At 41.5% G+C, this 22,329-nt stretch overlaps 1 protein-coding gene across 1 annotated transcript in view; it reads right to left on the bottom strand.

The window, feature by feature from the left end:
• Positions 1 to 21,948, bottom strand: part of CPZ (carboxypeptidase Z) — a 152,304-nt gene extending 130,356 nt beyond the window's left edge. Inside the window, exon 1 of the mRNA XM_029591839.1 lies at positions 21,709 to 21,948. Coding sequence (XP_029447699.1) covers positions 21,709 to 21,802 — 94 coding nt within the window. The 5' untranslated portion in view covers positions 21,803 to 21,948. The remainder of the gene's footprint in view (positions 1 to 21,708) is intronic.
• Between the last annotated feature and the right edge of the window lie 381 nt (positions 21,949 to 22,329).

The raw sequence follows: 22,329 nt of genomic DNA, 5'->3' as shown, positions 1-22,329 counted from the left end.
CTAACTAAAGCCAGCTAACTTTAGGACAGCTTTGGCCCAACAAGACTTAGGCGGCTAAGTCATCTGGCTAAATTTGAATATCAGAGTTAGGTGGTTAATTTAGCTGGCAAACTCAACTCCTCCCAGTTACACCCCCAGAATGCCCCTAACTTATCTGACTAAATTCTAGCCCCTAACTTATTAGCCCAAATATTCATTTAGCCAGCTAATGTCTCAGCTGGCTAAAGGCTTTTGAATATGGACCTCCCAGAATATAGCATGAGCAAATCAGAATATGGAAGTGTAACCAAAATATAAAAAACACAGTGTAAAATCTTAGGGCTAGATGTAAAACAAGAGTGTCTCCTACTTTGTGTCTATAGCCCAAAACATATCACAATTCAAAGCAGGGGAAAGGACAAAATGCCAAATTCTGCAATTTATAACATATAAAATCAGTGTATTGAGTGGACATCCTCTAATAAGTACTTCTGTGAAAACAGCACCAGAATAAAATTATGGGTAGTGGGTTCTCCTTTTTGTTGAGTAAATTGTGTTTTTATATTAGTGAGTACATTATTTGTGGCTTGACATTCCATTTACTATTATGTCCCTTGCTTTTATATTTAGATTTTTTGTAATTTTGTTTTTTACTAACTTCTGCTTTATAATTTGTTATATGTATTTCTGTATGCTGCTTAATGTATTTTAAGTTGGCGGTTTGCAAATTGGATTAGATTGCACTAGAATCTCCCACAATGTCCCTGTAATTTGTTTGTATCTTTGCTATGAGAATATCATACATTTCTGCATTCACACAGCAAAGTTTATTCTCAGCTGTGTTTGTAATCATTTACTGCTTGCAAGTCTCTAAAGAAACCACAATGAGTAAACTTTATTCCACAAAAATTCTCAAAATTTTAAATTAAAAAAAAAAATCTAAATGGCGTATTCTCCTAAGGGAAGTTTCCCTTTGAAAATTTGCTTCAAAAGTGGCCAGATACTTTCTGTGGGCAGCCCAAAATGAACGAAACAGAATGCATACATTTGAAAGTCAGATGCATGTATGTTACTCTCCCCAGTCGACTTAAACATACAAACCCAGGGATACCTCTTTTATATCTTCCTAAAATTATTAGCATTGTGAAAGCCCATGTGTAATTTTAGCTGCTTTGGGGGGGGGGGAGGAGAATTTTCAGCTAGCAAAGTCAGCTCAAGTAAATCCCTTCTTACCCAGGTAAATCCCTTTGATATCTGTCCTCTTAAGGGGACATTTTCAATAGCCCATATTAGTGCAAGGTATGCATACACTTCAGTATGCACGTTCCTTGTATCTGATTTACAAAAGAGTAAAAATACCTAAGTAAATTCCCTCTGAAACCTGCCTGCAAGGCATGCACGTAAAATGTGCTCACATACTTTGCAACTTGTATTTCTGTGAATTGACTATAAGGGGGTATACCAGTGCGTGTGCATTTGAAAATCAAATGTGCGTATGCTGATTTCCTCCCTTGACTTAAACACACTCCAGAAATGTCTTTTTTTTTAATCCAGCTAAAAATATGTGTTGTGAAAGATCGTGCATACTTCTGGCCCCTGTAAGGGGGGATAATTTTCAAACAGGGCAATCTAAGCAGGTACAGGAAATTAAAATTATCCTCATACGGATCCACACCAAAAGAAATGACATTAAAGATATGATCATAATGCCCTGAAGACTCTATTCAGCATACCTTGAAGTCCTAAACATAATCAACCTTCTCGTTAGGCAGCAATGTGTCTTAGAGAACCGTGTTTTGAAAGAAAAGTGAATTAATAATCCACAATTAATAGCCACAGCTTTTTAAAATTCAACACTGTGTACACAGCGATGTAGCAGAAGAGCTCATTAAGGAAAGATATCTCATTACCGACTACTCTGAAGTCCAGGATAGCAGAATTAAAAGAAATTGCTTTACTACTGTATTAATAGTCATAAATGGGCAGATCAATTTTAAAAGCCATTTACCAGAGTAAACAGCAATTTATCTGGGTAAATTGGCCTCGCTAAAAATTACTGTCCTCTGCCATGCCAAAAGTATGTGTGGGTTTCCAAATTATACGTGCTGCTAGGTGGGTCAAAAAGAGGCTTTCCTGGAGATGTGTACAGCACATATCAAAAGTGAAATCATGGCTCTCGGAGGGAGAATGAAACATATAGGTGCACTGCACAGCCGGTATTCTCCTCAGCCCTCCCGGATAAGTATTAAAGCCCTGGCAGGGAAACTTGCATTCTGGAGATGAACGAATGGCTGGGCACATTGTGTCAATGAGAGTGCGCCCACCTTCTGGGCCATGGGATGATGTTCTAAGATTGCGGAGCAGAGACAGGAGTTCTCCTGTCAAAGAAGAAATACAGCGTCTTCCAGAATAGACTGGCAAATGTACTGAGGAGGGCTTTAAACGTGGATCATTGGGATTGGATGGACAAAGCCCTAAGTTAAGTAAAAGACTTAAGTAAGTACATTTTTAAACACTTACAGAGAAATAGGGAAGAAAGGAAAGGCAACATCTGGAAAGCTATGTACACTGATGCTAATAGTATGGGAAGATCTTGAGGCAGTCATGGAAGAGGCTGACTTGGATATAGTAGAGGTCACAGAGTCATGCTACAGAGAAAGCTATGACTGGGATACATTTATCACAACCTTACACCCACACACCACTGTATTCCAGTGTACCCTCAATGTGTATCCACAAAATCAAACAACTCGTACTACTGGTCAATATTTCACATAAACAGGTTTTTGCCAAGTATATATGTAGGCCCCTCACTCTAAGGGTCTGTAAAATCCCACAGACTCCCACATTGGTACGGGGCCACCTTACTTTAATTATAACATCATTTTTTTAGGATTTTACTTTTTATATTAAAACTTCCCCATATCAGTCTGAATCTTCAGTGATCACTTTCGGTCATCGCTTTCATAAAAAGTAAAAGATACGAGAGGAACAATCGTTACTTATCTGATCCAAATTTGGTTGATTACCCTCTCCCCGACACGCGCGTGTTTCGAACAGGAAGTTCTGCCTCAGGGGGTTTTCCTTCTGTATCTGTATCTTAAACGATCTTCCCGGCTTCAGTGCTGCGATTTTCCATCTTCAATCTTTCTCTTCTTGGCTTGTTTAACGCATATACTTGGCAAAAACCTGTTTATGTGAAATATTGACCAGTAGTACGAGTTGTTTGATTTTGTGGGATATATTTATACCAGGCTATAACTATTTAAGAAGGACAGGGTAGGGAAGAAAGGAAGGAGTTGTGCTATATATTTAAAACAATAATATTAAAGGGACAGACATACAGGCATTATTGTAAGTCAACACAGCTTTTTGTTAGGAAAGTAAAAAAAACCCAAGAAGAGAAAGAGGCCACTGTGGATTTATAAAGTGACTGATAAAGTAAGGGGAAAAAAATTGGCATCCATAACATACAAGAGATTGCATAAAGAGGATAAGGCTGCAATATCTGGAAAAACTAAAAGAAGCAGGGGAAAATAGGACAGCGAAGGTGCAAATGGAAGAAAAAGTAGTAATACAGTAAAACAGGAGTACTGTGCATTTTTAGATATGTTAGTGACTGTAAGAAGTGCAAAAATGGGATAGTAAGACTCAAAGGTGAAGGAGGAAGGGGTATACAGTATAGTATATAGTGGCTGACATGGAGAAAGCAGAATTGCTTTAACACATATTTCTGTTCAATGTTCACTGAGGGGCGGATTTTAAAAAGCATTTACATGCGTAAATCTGGGTTTTACGCATGTAAATGCACTTTACTCGAGTAAGTGGGCTTTTGAAAATTGCTACAATATATGCCATTGAATCGTCCATAGGATTTATTCGCATAAGTGCACTTTACGTGAATAAATGGCTTTTGAAAATTGCTACAATAGTAGTTACATTTATGCGCGTAACTCCTTTGAAAATTACCCCCTGAGGAAGGACTTGGAATAGGACCACACAAAAATGTGTGTGTGTGTGAGAGAGAGGGAAAGGGAAACTGAGAGAGAGAGGAAGCGAGTGTGTGTGTGTGTGTGTGTGTGTGAGGAATGGGGAATGCGAGAGAAAGGAAAAGTGTGTGGGAGGGACAGAGGGGAATGAGAGACAGAGGGAGAGAGTGTGCATGTATGAGAGAGGAATGTGAGAGAGGAAAAGAGGAGGAGGAGGTCCATTAATGGCTATTAATCAATTATACTTAGGGAATAGCCACTGCTATTAATTGCATCAGTAGCATGGGTTCTTCTTAGTGTTTGGGTAATTGCCAGGTTCTTGTGGCCTGGTTTTTGGCCTCTGTTGGAAACAGGATGCTGGGCTTGATGGACCCTTGGTCTGTCCCAGCATGGCAATTTCTTATGTTCTTATGTTCTTATGTGTAAGTGGGAGAGAAAGAGTGAGAAAAAAAGAACCGAAGACGTGCCATACTGGTTCAGATCATGGTCCATCGAACTGAGCATCCTATCTTTGACAGTGGTCAGAACTGAGTTATAAGTACATGAGTTGATCTATTTCACTCCCTGTGATAAGCGATGGCTTTCCTAAGTCTACCTGACTGATAACCATGGAGTTTTCCTTCAGAAAACTATCCAATCCTCTTTTGATCCACGCTACTGAGTACATTTCCAAAGGGGTTCAGTGAGTAAAAATGGTATATTCATGCATAAGTAGCAGGTATTTTGCGTGCATGGAATTTTATAAACATCAAAAATACATGTGTGTTTTCTGCTTCATGCACACATTTTACTAGTGCAAAAAAGGGGCAGTTTAGGGCTGTTCTGATGTGGGCTCAAGATACTAATTTTATAAGAGATATATGTATATAAATTATCTAATTTCTTTGTATAATTTTACACCTTCTAATTGAATAGTGAAAGTCAAATTGATTTTCTCTGTTATCTGCAATTTTTGGGTGGAAAACCTTGGTGAACTGGTAGGGGGTTCAGGGTGAAATGCTAGAGGGTTTAGGTGAACTAGAGACAGACTGGGTGAACTGGTAGAAGTATTGGTGAACTGGTGATTTCAAGTATACACACAAGTAAGTATTTTCAAAATGGTATACATGCATTCTTTATAAAATACCTGCCTCCACATATAAATTTGGGTTTTTATGCTTATATCTTTTTTGCATCTAAAATATACGTGTATGTTTATAAAATAGGTAGAGAAAGCAAGTGCTTACATTGGATTATAAATATTTGCACATACTTTCATATTTGCGCAGGCCATCCAGTGCACCTACCATGTGACAGGGGCCGACCAATGGCACCGATAGCCCCGTCACATGGTAAGAACAAAGGGCCATCGGCGCCATTTCGATTAGTGGCAGCCGACAGCCCGAGCGCAGGAGAATGCTCCCAGGACCTCCGCTGGACCACCAGGTATTTAAAAAATTTGGGGGTGGGGGGGTCCGGAGGGTGGGGGGATACTAGCAAACTCATTTTAAAGGGTCAGGTTGTGTTTTTAGGTTGTGTCCTTTCTTCCCGCCCCCCCATAACGATAAGAAAACCCACTAAATTAATCGTGGGGTTTCCTATCACTATCGGGGACCCCCCCGATATCTGACGATATTGAAAATATCGGATGATATTTTCAATCATCAGATAAACGATTCACATCCCTAATAAATATTAACAAAGGTCCCAGAACAGTCCCCTGGAGCACTCCAATAATAACCTTTCTCCATTTGGAAACCTGACCATTTTCTGCTATCCTGTTTCCTGTCTTTTATCCAGTTACCAATCCACAACAGGACACGGCCTCCTAACCCACGACCTCTCAATTTCCCGAGGAGTCTCTCATAAAGGATTTTGTCAAAATGTCTCCTGAAAATCCAAATATAACTATATCAATTGGCTCATCATTATCTGCCTGTTTATTTACACTTACAAAAAAATACTAGTAAATTGGTGAGGCAAGACTTTCCTTTGTAAACAACAATGTTAACTCTCCCCCATTAAACCATGTCTATTTATGTGGTCAGACATTTTGTTTTTAAAGTTACCTTCTACCATTTTGCCCAGCATCTTTATCAAGCTCACTGGTCTACAGTATCCCAGATCACCCCTGGTGTCCTTTTTAAAAATTTGAGTCAAATTGGCCATACTTGATGCTTCTGATACTGAAGCTGTTTATATGATGGGCTGCAGATCACCATAAACAGGTCTGCAATTTAATGTTTGAGTTCCTTCAGAACCCTGGGGTTAATACCATCTGGTGCAAGAGATTTCTTATTTAGACTGTCAATCTGATTTATTACATCTTCCAGTTTTACAGTGAATATTTTTTTAGTCACTCAAAATCATCACCATTAAAAAATGTTTCTGCTGTGGGTATGACCCCACATCCTCCTCAGTAAGAAAAGAGGCAAAAAATTTGTTTTCGTTTTCCTGCAATCTCCATGTCACACCTGAGCACCCCTTTTACCCCTTGGCTATCTAGCAGTCCAGTGGACTCCCTTGAAGGCTTTTTGCTTCAAATGTACTTGGAAAAGGTTTTACTACTTGTTTTTTACCTCCAAGGAAAGTTTCTTTTCAAATTCTTTCTTAGCCTGCTTAAATACTTTTTTTTACATTTAACTTGTCAGTGCTTATGATCTTCCCTACTTTCCATTTTGTTAAAGATGTCCTTATGGCTTTAAGTGCCTCTTTCTTATTAAGGTACCCATGCAAATGCCTTATCAAATAGAATTGTGATTACTACTATGTCTTTCTTGCTCCTGAGAAATTTCGTTCCTTTTTAGATACTATGGGGTAGATTTTAAAAGAAGCGTGCACGGCCATATACACCTGATTTTATAACATGTGAGTGCAGGCGTGCGCATGTTATAAAATCCGGGGTCAGCGCATGCAAAGGGGGGCACAATTGTGCACCTTGCGTGTGCTGAACCGCGCTGGCTTCCTTCGTTCCCTTCCCCCTAGCCTGACCTTCCCACCCCTTCCCTTAACCTTTCCCCCCCCCCCAACCCTACTCTAACCCCCTGATCTTTATTTTACCTTTTGCGCGCGCCGGCCAATTGCCAGCACACGATCTCTGACACAGAGGCAAATGGCCACTGTGCCAGGAGCCACTGACCCCACCCCTGCCCTGCCCCCAGACCACCCCGGACTGCCCATGCACCGCTCCTTTTTTCAAGCCCCTGGACTTACACGCGTCCCGGGGCTTTATGCACGCCGCCAGGTCTTCTGAAAATAGGCCCGATGCGCATAGGCCTTTGGAAATCTGCCCCTATATGTTTGACTAATATGTCTCAGAATGAGCTTCAGGGAGATCAATAGTAGATTATGGCAGGTTTAAGTCATGTAATTGCAATTTCTAAGTTTATTTAAATTTTCTTTTTATTCTCCCTATTCTCTGGCGTTCTTCCTTGATTAACTTACATTGATGTGATGAAGACTTTTTAATTTTCTTTATATTGGATTTAGGATTGTGATTGTTTTTTATGTTTCCTGTCTCCTCTCGCAATGTTTCTACAGAGTTTGTTTTTGACTAACTTTGTAAGATTGTAAAATCATAAATAAATATTTTAAAAAAATATACCTCTCTCCAAAACATGCACTGTTGAATGACTTTCAGCGTTCTCTCATTTTCTAGTTTTAAAGCTGCTCTATACCCTTTTCAAATGTTAGCACAGAAGACAAGGTCAACCCAGGTTAAGGTGGAGTCCATCATTGTGGAATAAGTACCCCCTTCCCTAAAATGTTGTCCAGTTCTTAAGAAATTGAAAGGCCTCCAAGAAATTGAGGAACAGTGAGTGGGGAAAGAGAGAAAACTGTTTCTGAAAATGTCCTGACTCCCCAAAAAAGGAGCTCCCAAGTGGGGGATCCTCCCCCCACTCTAGAAGCTCCCAATGCCCCCCCCCCCCCCCCGGAACAGCCAACAGCCCCTGTTGCAAAGGGTTTGCCCACCCCTGCCCTAATAGATACAAGGATCTAGGAAGATATGATAGAGATCTATAAAATCATGAAAGATAACACAAGAACTAGGGGGCATTCCATGAAGTTAGCAAATAGCATATTTAAAACAAATCAAATAAATTATTTTTTTGCTCAATGCACAATTAAGCTCTAGAATTCATTGCCAGAGGATGTGGCTAAGGAAGTCAGTGTAGCTGAGTTTAAAAAAAGGTTTGGGTAAGTTACTGGGGAAGAAGTCCATAAACTGCTATTAATTATGTTGACTTAGGGAATAGCCACTGCTTATAAATGGCATCAGTTCATGGGATCTATTTAAAATGTGGGTATTTACTGGGTACTTGTAATCTGGATTGGCCATTGTTGGAAAACAGGATGCCTAACTTGATGGACCCTCAGTCTGATCCAGTAAGACAACTTGGGCCTCATTTTCCAAGCACTTTACCGCGTGCGATAAATTCGCAAACGCGATTTGGTCATTTGGTATTCAGGGGGCGGAGCATATGTAAAGCGGGAACCTGTGTATCATGTGCGGCGAAACAGCCGCAGTGTTAGCACGGCTAATAACTACAACCTCAAGTTATGGACTGCGCTACGGGCCAGAAAAGGATTATCACTGTCCATGATAGTTCCAGACAGCCTGTTTCAGAGAGAGAGAGAGAGAGAGAGAGAGAGAGAGAGAGAGAGAGAGAGAGAGAGAGAGAGAGAGAGAGAGATGAGAGAGAGAGAGAGAGAGAGAGAGGAGAGAGAGAGACTGACTATAGTGCCTATGCCCTACATAGGTATTTGAATCCCTATGGGAGGGCCACCTACTAACTCGTGGTGGGGATTAGGTATGAGCGTCGGGGGTTGGGGGCCACTTTCGCATTCCACATGAGACCTACGGACAGAACAGTGGTCTCTAGTGCAGATTTGCTGGCCGTCGGAGTGAGGACGCTCACTCCAAGAAGTGGTTTGGGCAACGTTCTCTCTACCTAGCTTGATGGACACTCTACCTGGGCAACAACATGCTAGGTGGAGAGAACGTTGCCCAAATCTCCTCTTGGAGTGAGCGTCCTCACTCCGACGGCCAGCAAATCTGCACTAGAGACCACTGTTCTGTCCGTAGGTCTCATGTGGAATGCGAAAGTGGCCCCCAACCCCCGACGCTCATACCTAATCCCCACCCCCGAGTTAGTAGGTAGCCCTCCCATAGGGATTCAAAATACCTATGTAGGGCATAGGCACTATAGTAAGGTGCTCTCTCTCTCTCTCTCTCTCTCTCTCTCTCTCTCTCTCTCTCTCTCTCTCTCTCTCTCTCTCTCTCTCTCTCTCTCTCAGCCTCATTTGCATGGGTAATGCCCCCTAATGTGATATTGGAAAATAAGGTTCTTATGTAAAGAACAAATAACAGAAAAATAATTTCTTCTTACTTGGTACCTCTTTACAGCCATGCTCTTAACACTATTTTCTATTTTACATTTAACAATTCAGTCTCTGACCTAAAGAGCAAGTAGTCAACTTTCAAAACACTTTGATCTTCAGCTATATGCACCTTCTACATATTTAGCAACCCTATTCCTTCTTTCTTCCAGTAACCTCAGTACATGGTGCACAATATCAGAAAATTACATACAAAACCTTTCCAAAACTGAGATGAATTCACTGTCCAAAAGTTCTGTTCTTTTTCCCTGAATTGGCCTTTATGTCTTTGTTAAATCAACATAAGATCCTATTAGCATCTTAATGATCCTAATGTATATCAGAGCTCTGAATTTGAGTTTGAATTGTTGAGCACTCAAATATGTAATGCAGTGTGTTGATTTGTGAGCTTGTGGTTTGTTTGTTTTTCAGGAGGTCCCTTGCAGGTGAAGTTAATCATCCTGATACACTGGACCCTCATGACAGCCATTCTTCGGCGTATTGATTTTTGCCACTGTCTCTCGACAAAAGAAACCTGTCTAACTCTAGAGAAAGAATGTTATTTCAATGGACTTGAGCTTACTGAACTGTATTCTAGCTAAGAAATAAACATAAGTGTTGCCCTGTTTCTGTTGTGATTGTGAATGTTTCCAAGGTGAATTAACCCTCAGAGGCAAACTTTCCTGTATTTACTTTAGCATACACTCCCTCTCACTAACTATGCAAAATTTAGAATTATATTTCTTCCAGCACTGTGAATATAACTCAGTTTTGCAGCAAAGTTATCTTCAAAGAGTTTCAAAGTAGTATATTTTCGCTTTCAGTCTCTACAATATATCACATGTGGTGTTATAATTTCTGTTCAGATTCACATTCACGTGCTCAGAAAACAACGTCTTTTATAATTTCACTCTCCACAAATTTCTCATTCATCTGCTTACACTTAAAGAATGCAGTATGAATAGCCTTTCACTACGACTTCTGTACCACACACAGTGAATGCACTTTACCTGGCTCAACAGGAATCAGCACTTAAGTTACTGCCAAATTACAGGTAAAAATTTTCCTCAGCATTCTCTCTTTGTCCTGGAATCTCTAGTTGTCCCTCTTAAATTGCCTGAAGTGCTGAAATAAAATTACTCTAATCCTAGTTTACACAGGCTCCTTATCTTTCATCAATACAATTTAAATCAACAGAACAAATCTTTCTTTCCTAGCTACATACACAGATCAAACTCACTTTGTGCCTGTATGTTACAGATTCACTGTATAGGTGTGCTAGGACACAAGGCCAGTATCCCCCAGGCACCTCTCTGGTAAGATTCACTACCCCAAGACACAAAACGCCATACTCATACCCTGAGTCATTACAACTGTAGATTTCAGAAATAGGTTTATTATGTAGCAGAGAAAATACATAGATATAGCAAAGGCAATGGTTATAATAATAATATAGTACAATACTTTCTTTTACTGTTGTTTAAAGGGCCCAGAAAAGCAGCACAACTGTTACTTGTAGAACTTCAGAAGTCTCTCTCTTTCTCTCTGTTATAACATTTTTGTCTGCACATCTGAAAGTATATTTTGAGAGATGCATGCAATCTCCCAAAACTACTCCTGGGGGAATTCTGTGCAAAGAAATGTAAAGTTCTGCGCACAAAAACTTAAAATTCTGCAAAATCCTGCAAAGTTTATATTAGTCAAAATAACACAATTTACATGACAGTCTTTAAGTAATTACATTTTAAATTAATACAGAAAAAAGTTATTACACAGAGATGCAGGATTTTAAATATTTTGAGCAGAACTTCCCTAGAAATTCACTGTAAGAGTGTCCCTTCCACTCGCTCTCCCTTGGCCACTTTGCCCTCTCAGGCCCCAACTCCTCCACCTGCCAGTATCTCTCCCCTCCACCTCTAAGCTCAACCCCTTCCACTCTATTGCCAGTAAGGATGTGAATCGTGCTTCTGACGATTGAAAATATCGTACGATATTTTCAAAGTCGTCAGAAATCGGAGGCTCCCCGAAACCGATAGGAAAATCCCACGAAATTGTTCATGGGGTTCTCTTATCGTTTTGGGGGAGGGCGGGAAAAACGGCACACCAAAACAATCCCTAAACCTACCCCGACCCTTTAAAACTGATCCCTTAGCTTCCCCCACCCTCCCAAACCTCCCCAAAACATTTTACAAGTACCTGGTGGTCCAGTGGGAGTCCCGGGAGCGATCTCCCGCTGACGGGCTGTTGGCTGCCACTAATCAAAATGGCGCCAATGGCCCTTTGCCCTTACCATGTGACAGGCTATCCATAAGAACATAAGAAAATGCCATACTGGGTCAGACCAAGGGTCCATCAAGCCCAGCATCCTGTTTCCAACAGTGGCCAATCCAGGCCATAAGAACCTGGCAAGTACCCAAAAACTAAGTCTATTCCATGTTACCATTGCTAATGGCAGTGGCTATTCTCTAAGTGAACATAATAGCAGGTAATGGACTTCTCCAAGAACTTATCCAATCCTTTTTTAAACACAGCTATACTAACTGCACTAACCACATCCTCTGGCAACAAATTCCAGAGTTTAATTGTGCGTTGAGTAAAAAAGAACTTTCTCCGATTAGTTTAAAATGTGCCCCATGCTAACTTCATGGAGTGCCCCCTAGTTTTTCTACTATCCGAAAGAGTAAATAACCGATTCACATCTACCCATTCTAGACCTCCCCCCAAAGTCAGCATGGCTTTACCCAGGGCAAGTCTTGCCTCACAAATCTGCTTCACTTTTTTGAAGGAGTTAATAAACATGTGGATAAAGGTGAACCGGTAGATATAGTATACTTGGATTTTCAGAAGGCGTTTGACAAAGTTCCTCATGAGAAGCTTCTAGGAAAAGTAAAAAGTCATGGGATAGGTGGTGATGTCCTTTCGTGGATTGCAAACTGGCTAAAAGACAGGAAACAGAGAGTAGGATTAAATGGACAATTTTCTCAGTGGAAGGGAGTGGGCAGTGGAGTGCCTCAGGGATCTGTACTGGGACCCTTAATTTTCAATATATTTATAAATGATCTGGAAAGAAATACAACGAGTGAGATAATCAAATTTGCAGATGATACAAAATTGTTCAGAGTAGTTAAATCGCAAACAGATTGTGATAAATTGCAGGAAGACCTTGTGAGACTGGAAAATTGGGCATCGAAATGGCAGATGAAATTTAATGCGGATAAGTGCAAGGTGATGCATATAGGGAAAAATAACCCATGCTATAGTTACACAATGTTAGGTTCCATATTAGGTGCTACAACCCAAGAAAGAGATCTAGGCATCATAGTGGATAACACATTGAAATCATCGGTTCAGTGTGCTGCAGCAGTCAAAAAAGCAAACAGAATGTTGGGAATTATTAGAAAGGGAATGGTGAATAAAACGGAAAATGTCATAATGCCTCTGTATCGCTCCATGGTGAGACCGCACCTTGAATAATGTGTACAATTCTGGTCGCCGCATCTCAAAAAAGATATAATTGTGATGGAGAAGGTACAGAGAAGGGCTACCAAAATGATAAGGGGAATGGAACAGCTCCCCTATGAGGAAAGACTAAAGAGGTTAGGACTTTTCAGCTTGGAGAAGAGACGGCTGAGGGGGGATATGATAGAGGTGTTTAAAATCATGAGAGGTCTAGAACGGGTAGATGTGAATCGGTTATTTACTCTTTCGGACAATAGAAAGACTAGGGGGCATTCCATGAAGTTAGCATGTGGCACATTTAAAACTAATCGGAGAAAGTTCTTTTTTACTCAATGCACAATTAAACTCTGGAATTTGTTGCCAGAGGATGTGGTTAGTGCAGTTAGTGTAGCTGGGTTTAAAAAAGGATTGGATAAGTTCTTGGAAGAGAAGTCCATTACCTGCTATTAATTAAGTTGACTTAGAAAATAGCCACTGCTATTACTAGCAACGGTAACATGGAGTAGACTTAGTTTTTGGGTACTTGCCAGGTTCTTATGGCTTGGATTGGCCACTGTTGGAAACAGGATGCTGGGCTTGATGGACTCTTGGTCTGACCCAGTATGGCATGTTCTTATGTACCAATCAAACCAGTATCACTTAAGCGAATAATTTTGAATATTAAAGTTTACTTTATAATAAATTCCAAATTGCACTGGTAACCAGCTGGACTGCTGCCTTCATCTCAAATTTGTTCAGTTCCTAGTTAAGTTTTATGTTGCTATGGGAGTAGGAATGTGTCCAATTAGCATCCTTTAAATGTATTAGTGTATTCACTATGGGGTAGATTTTAAAAGAAGTGCGTGTGGGGTACATTTGTGCGCGCTACCTGGCGCGCACAAATGTACACCCAATTTTATAACATGGGTGTGCTGCCACGTGCATGTTATAAAATCTGGGGTTGGTGTGCGCAAGGGGGTGCATACTTGTGCACTTTGCATGAGCCGAGCCCTAGGGGAGACCCGATGGTTTTCCCCGTTCACTCCAAGGCCGCTCCGAAATCGGAGCGGCCTTGGAGGTAACTTTTCTTCCGCCATCCCCCAGCACATCCGCTGTGCCGGAGGCCTCGGAGACTCTGCTGAAAGAAAGGATAGTAAACTACCTACAATCTGGTGGCTTGCTAGATCCGTGGCAGCATGGATTCACCAGGGGAAGGTCCTGTCAGACAGATCTGATTGATTTCTTTGATTGGGTGACTAGAGAATTGGATCAGAAAAAAGTGTTAATGTGATTTACTTGGATTTTAGTAAAGCCTTTGACATGGTCCCGCATACAAGACTCATGAACAAAATGAGAAGCTTGAGAATGAGCGCCAAGGTGGAGGAGTGGATTACAAACTGGTTGATGGATAGAAGACAGAGTGTGATGGTAAATGGAACCTACTGTGAAGAGAGAACGGTGTTAGGTGGAGTGCCGCAGGGATCGGTTATGTTCAACATCTTTGTGAGCGATGTTGCGGAAGGGATAGAAGGTAAAGTTTGTCTATTTGCAGATGATACTAAGATCTGCAACAGAGTGGACACACCAGAAGGAATGGAGAGAATGAGGTATGATTTAAGGAAGCTTGAAGAGTTGTCGAAGATATGGCAACTTGGAATTAATGCCGAGAAATGTAGAGTCATGCATCTGGGTCGTGGTAATCTGAAGGAACTGTATGCAATGGGGGGGGGGGGGGGGGGGGGAGGGTGAAGCACTGCTGTGCACTGAACAGGAGAGAGACCTTGAGGTGATAGTGTCTAGTGATCTAAAGATGGCAAAGCAATGTGACAAGGCAATAGCTAAAGGTAGAAGAATGCTGGACTGCATAGAGAAAGGAATATCTAGTAAGAAAAAGGAAGTGATAATCCCCTGGTACAGGTTCTTAGTGCGACCTCACCTGGAGTACTGTGTTCAGTTCTGGAGCCCGTATCTCAAAAAGGACAGAGACAGAGCCGGTCCAGAGAAGGGTGACCAAAATGGGGGATGTCTCCATCAAATGAATTATGAGGAGAGGTTGAAGGACCTAAATATGTATACCCTGGAGGAGAGAAGGAGCCGAGGAGATATGATACAGACCTTCAGATACTTGAAAGTTTTATTGATACACAATCAACAAACCTTTTCCGCTGGAAAAAATCCAATAGAACTAGGGATCATGAATTGAAGCTCCAGGGAGGATGACTCAGAATCAATGTCAGGAAATATTTCTTCATGGAGAGGCTGGTGGATGCCTGGAATGCCTTGCCAAAGGAGGTTGTGAAGGCAAAAACAGTGCAAGATTTCAAAAGGGCATGGGATAAACACTGTGGATCCTTAAAGGCAAGGGGGAGACGTATGAAGTAAGAGGCTTGGGGGCAACTTGCTGGTATGACGGATACCACCCTTAACAAATGAGCCGTTGCATCGGGGTAACTTGCTGGTGTGGCAGATTCTACCCTTAACAAATAAGCCTTCATACTGTGATGCAACTCCATCATTGCTTGCTGTTTCAACGGTAGGGGGAAAATAGGAAAACAGGAATTGGATTCAGTCAACAACAAAACAAGGACATTGAACTGTACAGTCTTGGAAAGCAAATAAGCATGGGGATAACTTGCTTGATGCGGCGGTTACTACCCTTAACTAAAAAGCCCGATAGTATACTTCTGATGCAACAATATTGCTCTCTGCTTTGACTGCAGGGGTGTAAGGTAACTGAACCCAAACAGAAACCAAAAGAGCATGAGGGTAGCCTGTGTTGTGTATGTGGCATTGTGTGGACCCTTGGTCATTGTGTTGATGACTCCTCCCACGGGAAGGGGCCCCATGGGGAACCACAGTGATAGGCTAAACTCAGATAGCAGACACGTAGTAGATGGAAGGCTTTATTGTACTGCTGTAGATGGATGGTGTAAAGCAGGAAGGTAAGGCACTGCAGTCTGCGAGGTGCCAATACGTTCAACAGTCTCTGATGATGGGAGTCTCACCCGGATGTTCAGATAGGTGGGAGCCCGCAGTGCGGGTAACGCTGAGCCTAGTGGGTGCAGTTGGAGCACCGGATCGTAGAGGTACTCCCAGTAGCGTAGTGTAGGCGTCTTCCTGGTAGTGAAGCTGGTGGGACCGAAGGTCCAAGGTGCAGGATACACAGACTGATAGGCCCTCGAGCAGCGAGTACCTGATAGTCCAGAGATCCTGAGATAGAAAGAGAGAGAGAGACCCCCGAGTAGCGGCTGTCTGATTAGTAGAGGCCCCGAAGGAAGTTGGAAGCGAGAGACCCCCGAAGAGCGGGTACCTAGATTTTTGTAAGGAGCGAGGCCCGGAGTGTAGAGAGGCATCCAAGCGTGCAGCTTAGAGTGGTCAGAGTAGCTAAACCGAAGTCCTTGCTAACTCAACGATGGTAGTGAAGTGGAGGCTTTAAATACCCGGAGGTATTGACGTCATGCGGTGAGGACACCCCCGAGGTTCCCGCCATGACGTGTATTTGAGCGTAGGCAACATGCGCGCGCGTGCCCTAGGAGGCCCTAGGAATGAGCATGGCGGACTGGAATGCCCATGCTGAGCTGGAACCGACAAGGCCCTCGGCACTCGACACTGGAGGCAGCCATCTTGCCCAAGGAGAAAGAAAAGGGAAGAAAAGAGGTAAGGCAGAGCGGTCGCAGCCGTCTGTGACCGACGGACTCAACAACTAGCTTGCTGCGGCAGTTACAACCCTTAACTAAAATGCCTAATACCTCACTTCTGATGCAACTCCAACATTGCTGTCTGCTTCAACAGCAGGGGGGAAGGAAATTGGACTCAAACAGTAACCAACAAGAGTCCTGACCTTGGCGGTCTGAGTAACTGATAAGTATGGGAAACTGGTAACTATGGGAGCTTGATGGGCAGACTGGATGGGCCATAAGGTCCTTTTCTGCCATCACTTCTATGTTTCTATGTATGTTTCTATATTTACTCTCTCAGATAGTAGAAGGACTAAGGGGCACTCCATGAAGTTAGCAAGTAGCTCATTTAAAACAAATCAAAATTCTTTTTCACTCAGCACATAGTTAAGCTCTGGAATTCATTGCCAGAGGATGTGGTTACAGCAGTTAATGCAACTGGATTTAAAAAAGATTTGGATAAGTTCCTAGAGGAGAAGTCCATAAACTGTTATTAATCAATAAAGAATAGTAGCTTGGGATCTATTTAATGTTTGTATACTTGCCAGGTACTTGTGACTTGAACTGGCCACTGTTGGAAACAGGATACTGGGCTTGATGGAAACTTAGTCTGACTCAGTATGGCATAGCTTATATTCTTATGAGTACTAAGGTCTCAAAATAAAGGGCTTTTAGATGTTCCAACAATACAGAGGTCATACTTGAAGCAAATAAGAGATCACATGTTTTCCATAGCTAGACCTAAGCTCTGGAACTCACTACCCAGAGATGTTGCGTATGATAACAGACAGAAAGAGATTCAAATGTGAACTAAAAACATAGCTGTTTAAAAATGCATACGATCTTGCTTAAAGATGAGAGAGTGAGATATGAACTAAACTAGGAATGATGAAAGATAATTCTGGATCTGAAGCATGAAGGATAAAATATGATGAAATGTGACGATTTTTAATTATGTATTAATTGATTATTATTGTATTATTTTTATATTTTAACTAGCTGTACCCGGCCACGCGTTGCCGTGGCTCAGACTGGTTTAATTTCACAATGCGCATTAGCTCTGCTCCGGCCGTCCCAACTCCCTCCCCACCTTCCCCGGCGGTGGACGGACTGGCTCGGCGACTCTTTTACCCTTTCCTCCTCCTGTGTGTAACTGCCCGGCAGTCCCTACTCCCTCCCCCCTTCCCCGGCGGTGGACGAACTGGCTCGGCGACTCTTTTACCCTTTCCTCCTCCTGTGTGTAACTGTCCGGCAGTCCCTACTCCCTCCCCCCTTCCCCAGCGGCGGAGGAACGGGCTGAGCCGTTTCTCGGAGCGGCGACTAGTATGCCCTTTTCTCCTCCTGCCGTGGCTCCTGCCATAGCTCAGAGCTGCTCTCTACTGCGCATTTGCGGTCCGTTGGTCAGAGCCCATTTATATTGTAGATAACGTGTGTTGCTTTTACGTCCAACAGATGGCGCTGTTTTTCCCCAAAATCATGTTTTTACCTGTCACCGGTGTGACATCTATATAATATAGGTATATAAAAACATGCGCAAAATCGAAAGCAACATTGTGTCAAAATTTGAAAGCAATCGGTGAAGAACTTTCGGAGATTTAAGATTTTTAACAAACAAACATTTACATTTTTATTTATATAGATAAGTTGTTTTTTTTGTATTAGTTATGTTTTAATTTTGACTTACTTTTAAGAATTTTAATTTGTAAACCATTGTGATCTTGATATGGAATGATGGTATATGAAATCTTTAAATAAGTAAATTCTAATTATGTAATTCTAATTAGTTTGGATTAAAATAATGATGATTTGAGGGCATCTGAATGTTCTGTCTAATCACAGATTGCTTACTGCCCAGGAGATAATAGTCTATGTATTTACATAACACCAATTAGATTATCACTTTAATACTTTGATCTTTTCCTCTTGGGTTTACAATTTCCAACATGCCATTATAGCATATGATGTACCATTAAATATCAAAGAAGTGCATAGAGAATACAATGCAATATAACAAAGTAGTATAGCAGAGCTGCAGCAGATGGGGCTGATAAAAGACCAATTGGCTAATCTACACTACTAAGGATATATCCTGACTGCCAGCTGTAGAAGCCTGACTAGGCTATCACTCCTTATCCAAGCCAATCTTTCCTGTTGGTTTTCTACTATCCTTGGTAGATAAGCATACACGTTGTTATCATCACAGTCTTAATTTATATTTTTAAATCAGTCAGTGCTTATATGTAAGAAACCTTGTGTGCATGAAACCTGCAACAGTATTAGTTCAAGTAGTTCCACGTAATTATTAACAGGATTGGCTCCTGCTATCACACGGCATTAGTTAAAATGACTTCAGTTTTACAGTTCATGAAATCAACATCATCACATATGCATGTTCATATCAAACAAAATTAACGTATGTGCAGACAAAATTAACATATGACCATAATTATTCTAGAATTAAATATCCAATTTTTGGAAACAGTGCTGAAGAAGATATTAGAAAAATGTATTGCTAGTTTAGGATTTGGTATCTGATGTACCCAAATTCAGCTTTCTTGGTGAACATTTTCTAGGCACAACAGTGACTAATTGAGCAATGCATGAATATAATATATGCAACTGCAGCCTAAGAACTGGCATACCCCTTACCAACCACTAGATGGTATCACAGACAGCAAGAGAAAGACATCTCAAAACTGATTTCTTGCAGGCTCCTATGTACACATGCCCACACACCCACAGGCCCACACAAATACACAAACACATCCACATACACTCTCTCTATAATTTAAAGACCAACCACAAACATGTCCCATATGCTTCCACCTAGAAGTGATTCATTTTCTACTGCCAGCAGCACACATCATATACTGTGGCTACAGACTGTCTTGATCTCTTTGTCTGAGACTATATATAACATGAGATCGTCCTGAAGTCACCAAGATACTTCATCTGAAAAATATTATGTCCTTATTTACATTTAAAATTTCAGACTGATGCTTTTCCACAGGTCAGCTCCAGAACTAAGAGATATTTCATGTTTGAAAAGAAAAAATACCTGATCTTCTTTAAAGGTGTAATATGTATTTTGTCAAACTTAAAAAAAAAAAAGTTACATTCTATTGAATTTTTATTTGGAAATAAATGCTGACTGAACTCTACTTAAATACAGAGACCATCCCTAAACTAAACTTAAAAACATATATTTTTGAGGATGGGTAAATCACTGCAACATTTATTTTTAGGTAGAAGTTTAGGTTTATTGAATCAGTTACAATATTAGCACAAGCTCAGTAAATCAGTGAAAAAAAAATAAGCAAGCCCCTATTTTTTTTTTGTGGGTTTGTCATTTGTATCCTGATTTATTGAGACTGTATTATTGTAATTGCTGCTTGCATGCCAACAGACTCCACACACAGGCAAATGTCAGGATTAGAGGAAGAAAATAATAATAATCACTTGACTTGTTTATAATTAATTTAAAATTACCTGCCAGACACATAAGAACATAAGAAATTGCCATGCTGGGACAGACCAAGGGTCCATCAAGCCCAGCATCCTGTTTCCAACAGAGGCCAAAAACCAGGCCACAAGAACCTGGCAATTACCCAAACACGAAGAAGAACCCATGCTACTGATGCAATTAATAGCAGTGGCTATTCCCTAAGTATAATTGATTAATAGCCATTAATGGACTTCTCCTCCAAGAACTTATCCAAACCTTTTTTGAACCCAGCTACACTAACTGCACTAACCACATCCTCTGGCAACAAATTCCAGAGCTTTATTGTGCGTCTCCCCCAGCCCTCCCCAAAAAAAGGAAAAAAAATTGATAGGGCATTATTATGTAACACACACTAACTTGTGTGTGTGTGTGGGGGGGGTGGGGGGAGGCTAGGGTCATAATATTTACATCCTCCAATGGTGGCAGGAAGTTATCCTCCTCTCACCCCCATATTGTATAAGTTCTCAATCTCTGCCAAAAAAACACCAAGAAACCATTTAGAGTTTTAGGCTCAGACCGTGGCCAAAAAGAGGCAGAGAAGTACCACACTTTTAACTATCTTTCTGGACAGAAAAAATAATTCTGCAAAATAAGACCTGGGAGTTAGTTTACCCGTCTTGTCTGCTTTATGACTTCTAGGTGGCATCTGCTTCGCTTACTGGTTACAATAACTTTTTCATGGAAAACCTAACTCAAAGCTCACAAATGCTCTTTCCCTGAGGGAGGGCTTCAGATAGTAGTAGCAGTGTCAAATGATGCAAGATAAGTGAGCGATGACATCAGCTTCTGAGAGAACGCATCCATCCCGTCATTTTCTGTTCTCAGAGTTTATTAACACGACTGTAAAATTGCAAAGATAACTTAGAAGTCACAGGGCGGCTGCAGCCACAGGTAACCTGTGCCAGCCCACTTTTTCAATGGGATATGTATGTGCTTAGATAATTCCTGTCTGAAATGCAGGTCTGCTTCTATAATCATATTTTGTATTTCACTGTATCACTCTATATTTCACTGCATATTAATACAAGTAAAATGCAATCCGCAGAATTTGTTTGGTATATAAATGTCTGGCTGTACAACAAAGTAGCACACCACGTTTACAGAACAAAACAAGCTACCCTTTGTGTCCCGAGGAGTAACTTAAACCAAAAGATTACATTAAAAACCAAAACGATTGAGCCTTAATTATGATCGAAAGCTGAAGGCTTTAGATTCTCAAACTCCGCGGACAGAACAACATAATATCAGCAAAACCACGGCGACAGCCAAGCTGCAAGCAGCTCAGGATGCGAAATCAGTTCAACAAAAGAAAACTTCCAGAGCGTCCGAGCAAGCAGCACGCTTTACCGCAGATCTGAGAATGGGGAGTTACAGTGCCTTACACACAACATCTCCTGTAGCCCTGCTGTCAGCAGAGAGAAAGAAAACTGAACGACCGAAACCTTGTATAAACTGAACTCATCTACACCAGCTTTACAAAATAGGATACCCTCGCCCCATGAAAGTCTTTAAAAAAAAGGGAAGTTTCAAACTTGTTCCTCCTCATTTATAAGATCTCTACCGCCTCCTCTTGATGTACAGTGATCGCGCGTCTGGAAAGCTCTCCGCAGGGTTTCTCCCTTGACCTGCTCCATTCCCCCCTGCCCCCTAGCCCCCTGCCTCCATTATGTTGCCCTCTAGCTCTCCCTTAGCTAACGAAAGGTTATGGTAAGCAACCGCCTGAGCACTGCGTTTCAGGAGGGGGGTTTGCTGCTCGCCTTACCGGTCGCTTCATTTTGGGGGTCACAGGGTGGGGCGGTGGCGCCCTGCAGGCGCCCCAGCAGGGCACAGAGCAGGATTCCCAGCGGTGCCAGCATGCTTTTGCTCTCCTTTCTGAGCTACAAAGCCCTGTGATGTGGCACGGGCTGAGCCGCTTCACTCCACACTGCGCACCTTAAAAAAAAAAAAAAGGGAGCAGCCCTTTTTTTACAAGAAATACGGTTCCCGGTTCGTTTTCACAGCTGGCAGCAGGGCCGGAAAGCAGGCGATCTCAAATTGATAGGCTTTTAATTTAGCTGCACGCTTTTATGTGGGCTTTGAAGCGAGGGAGGAGGCTCGGCAGCCTGCCTCTCCTCGCTACTCCAGTGTTTGATGTGTGTGCTAAAATTAAAATAAAACAAATTTCCAGGTGACAAGGAATTTCTTTCAGTGGCTCAGTTTACCAAATAAGGCATTAAAGGTGAAAAATAAATAAGCTTAACTGTTAACAGTGTAGGAGATTTTTTATTGAGGGAGGCTGCATTACCTTTAAATATTTGTAGTTTTAAAACAAACAGAATGACAACTAATAGCAGCTGCTTCTTTTACAATACATTATTATCTAACACGGCAGGAATGTAAAGCT

Source organism: Rhinatrema bivittatum, chromosome 1 (assembly GCF_901001135.1).
Source record: "Rhinatrema bivittatum chromosome 1, aRhiBiv1.1, whole genome shotgun sequence".
Classification (NCBI taxonomy): domain Eukaryota; kingdom Metazoa; phylum Chordata; class Amphibia; order Gymnophiona; family Rhinatrematidae; genus Rhinatrema; species Rhinatrema bivittatum.
This window is presented reverse-complemented; position numbering and strand designations above follow the sequence as displayed.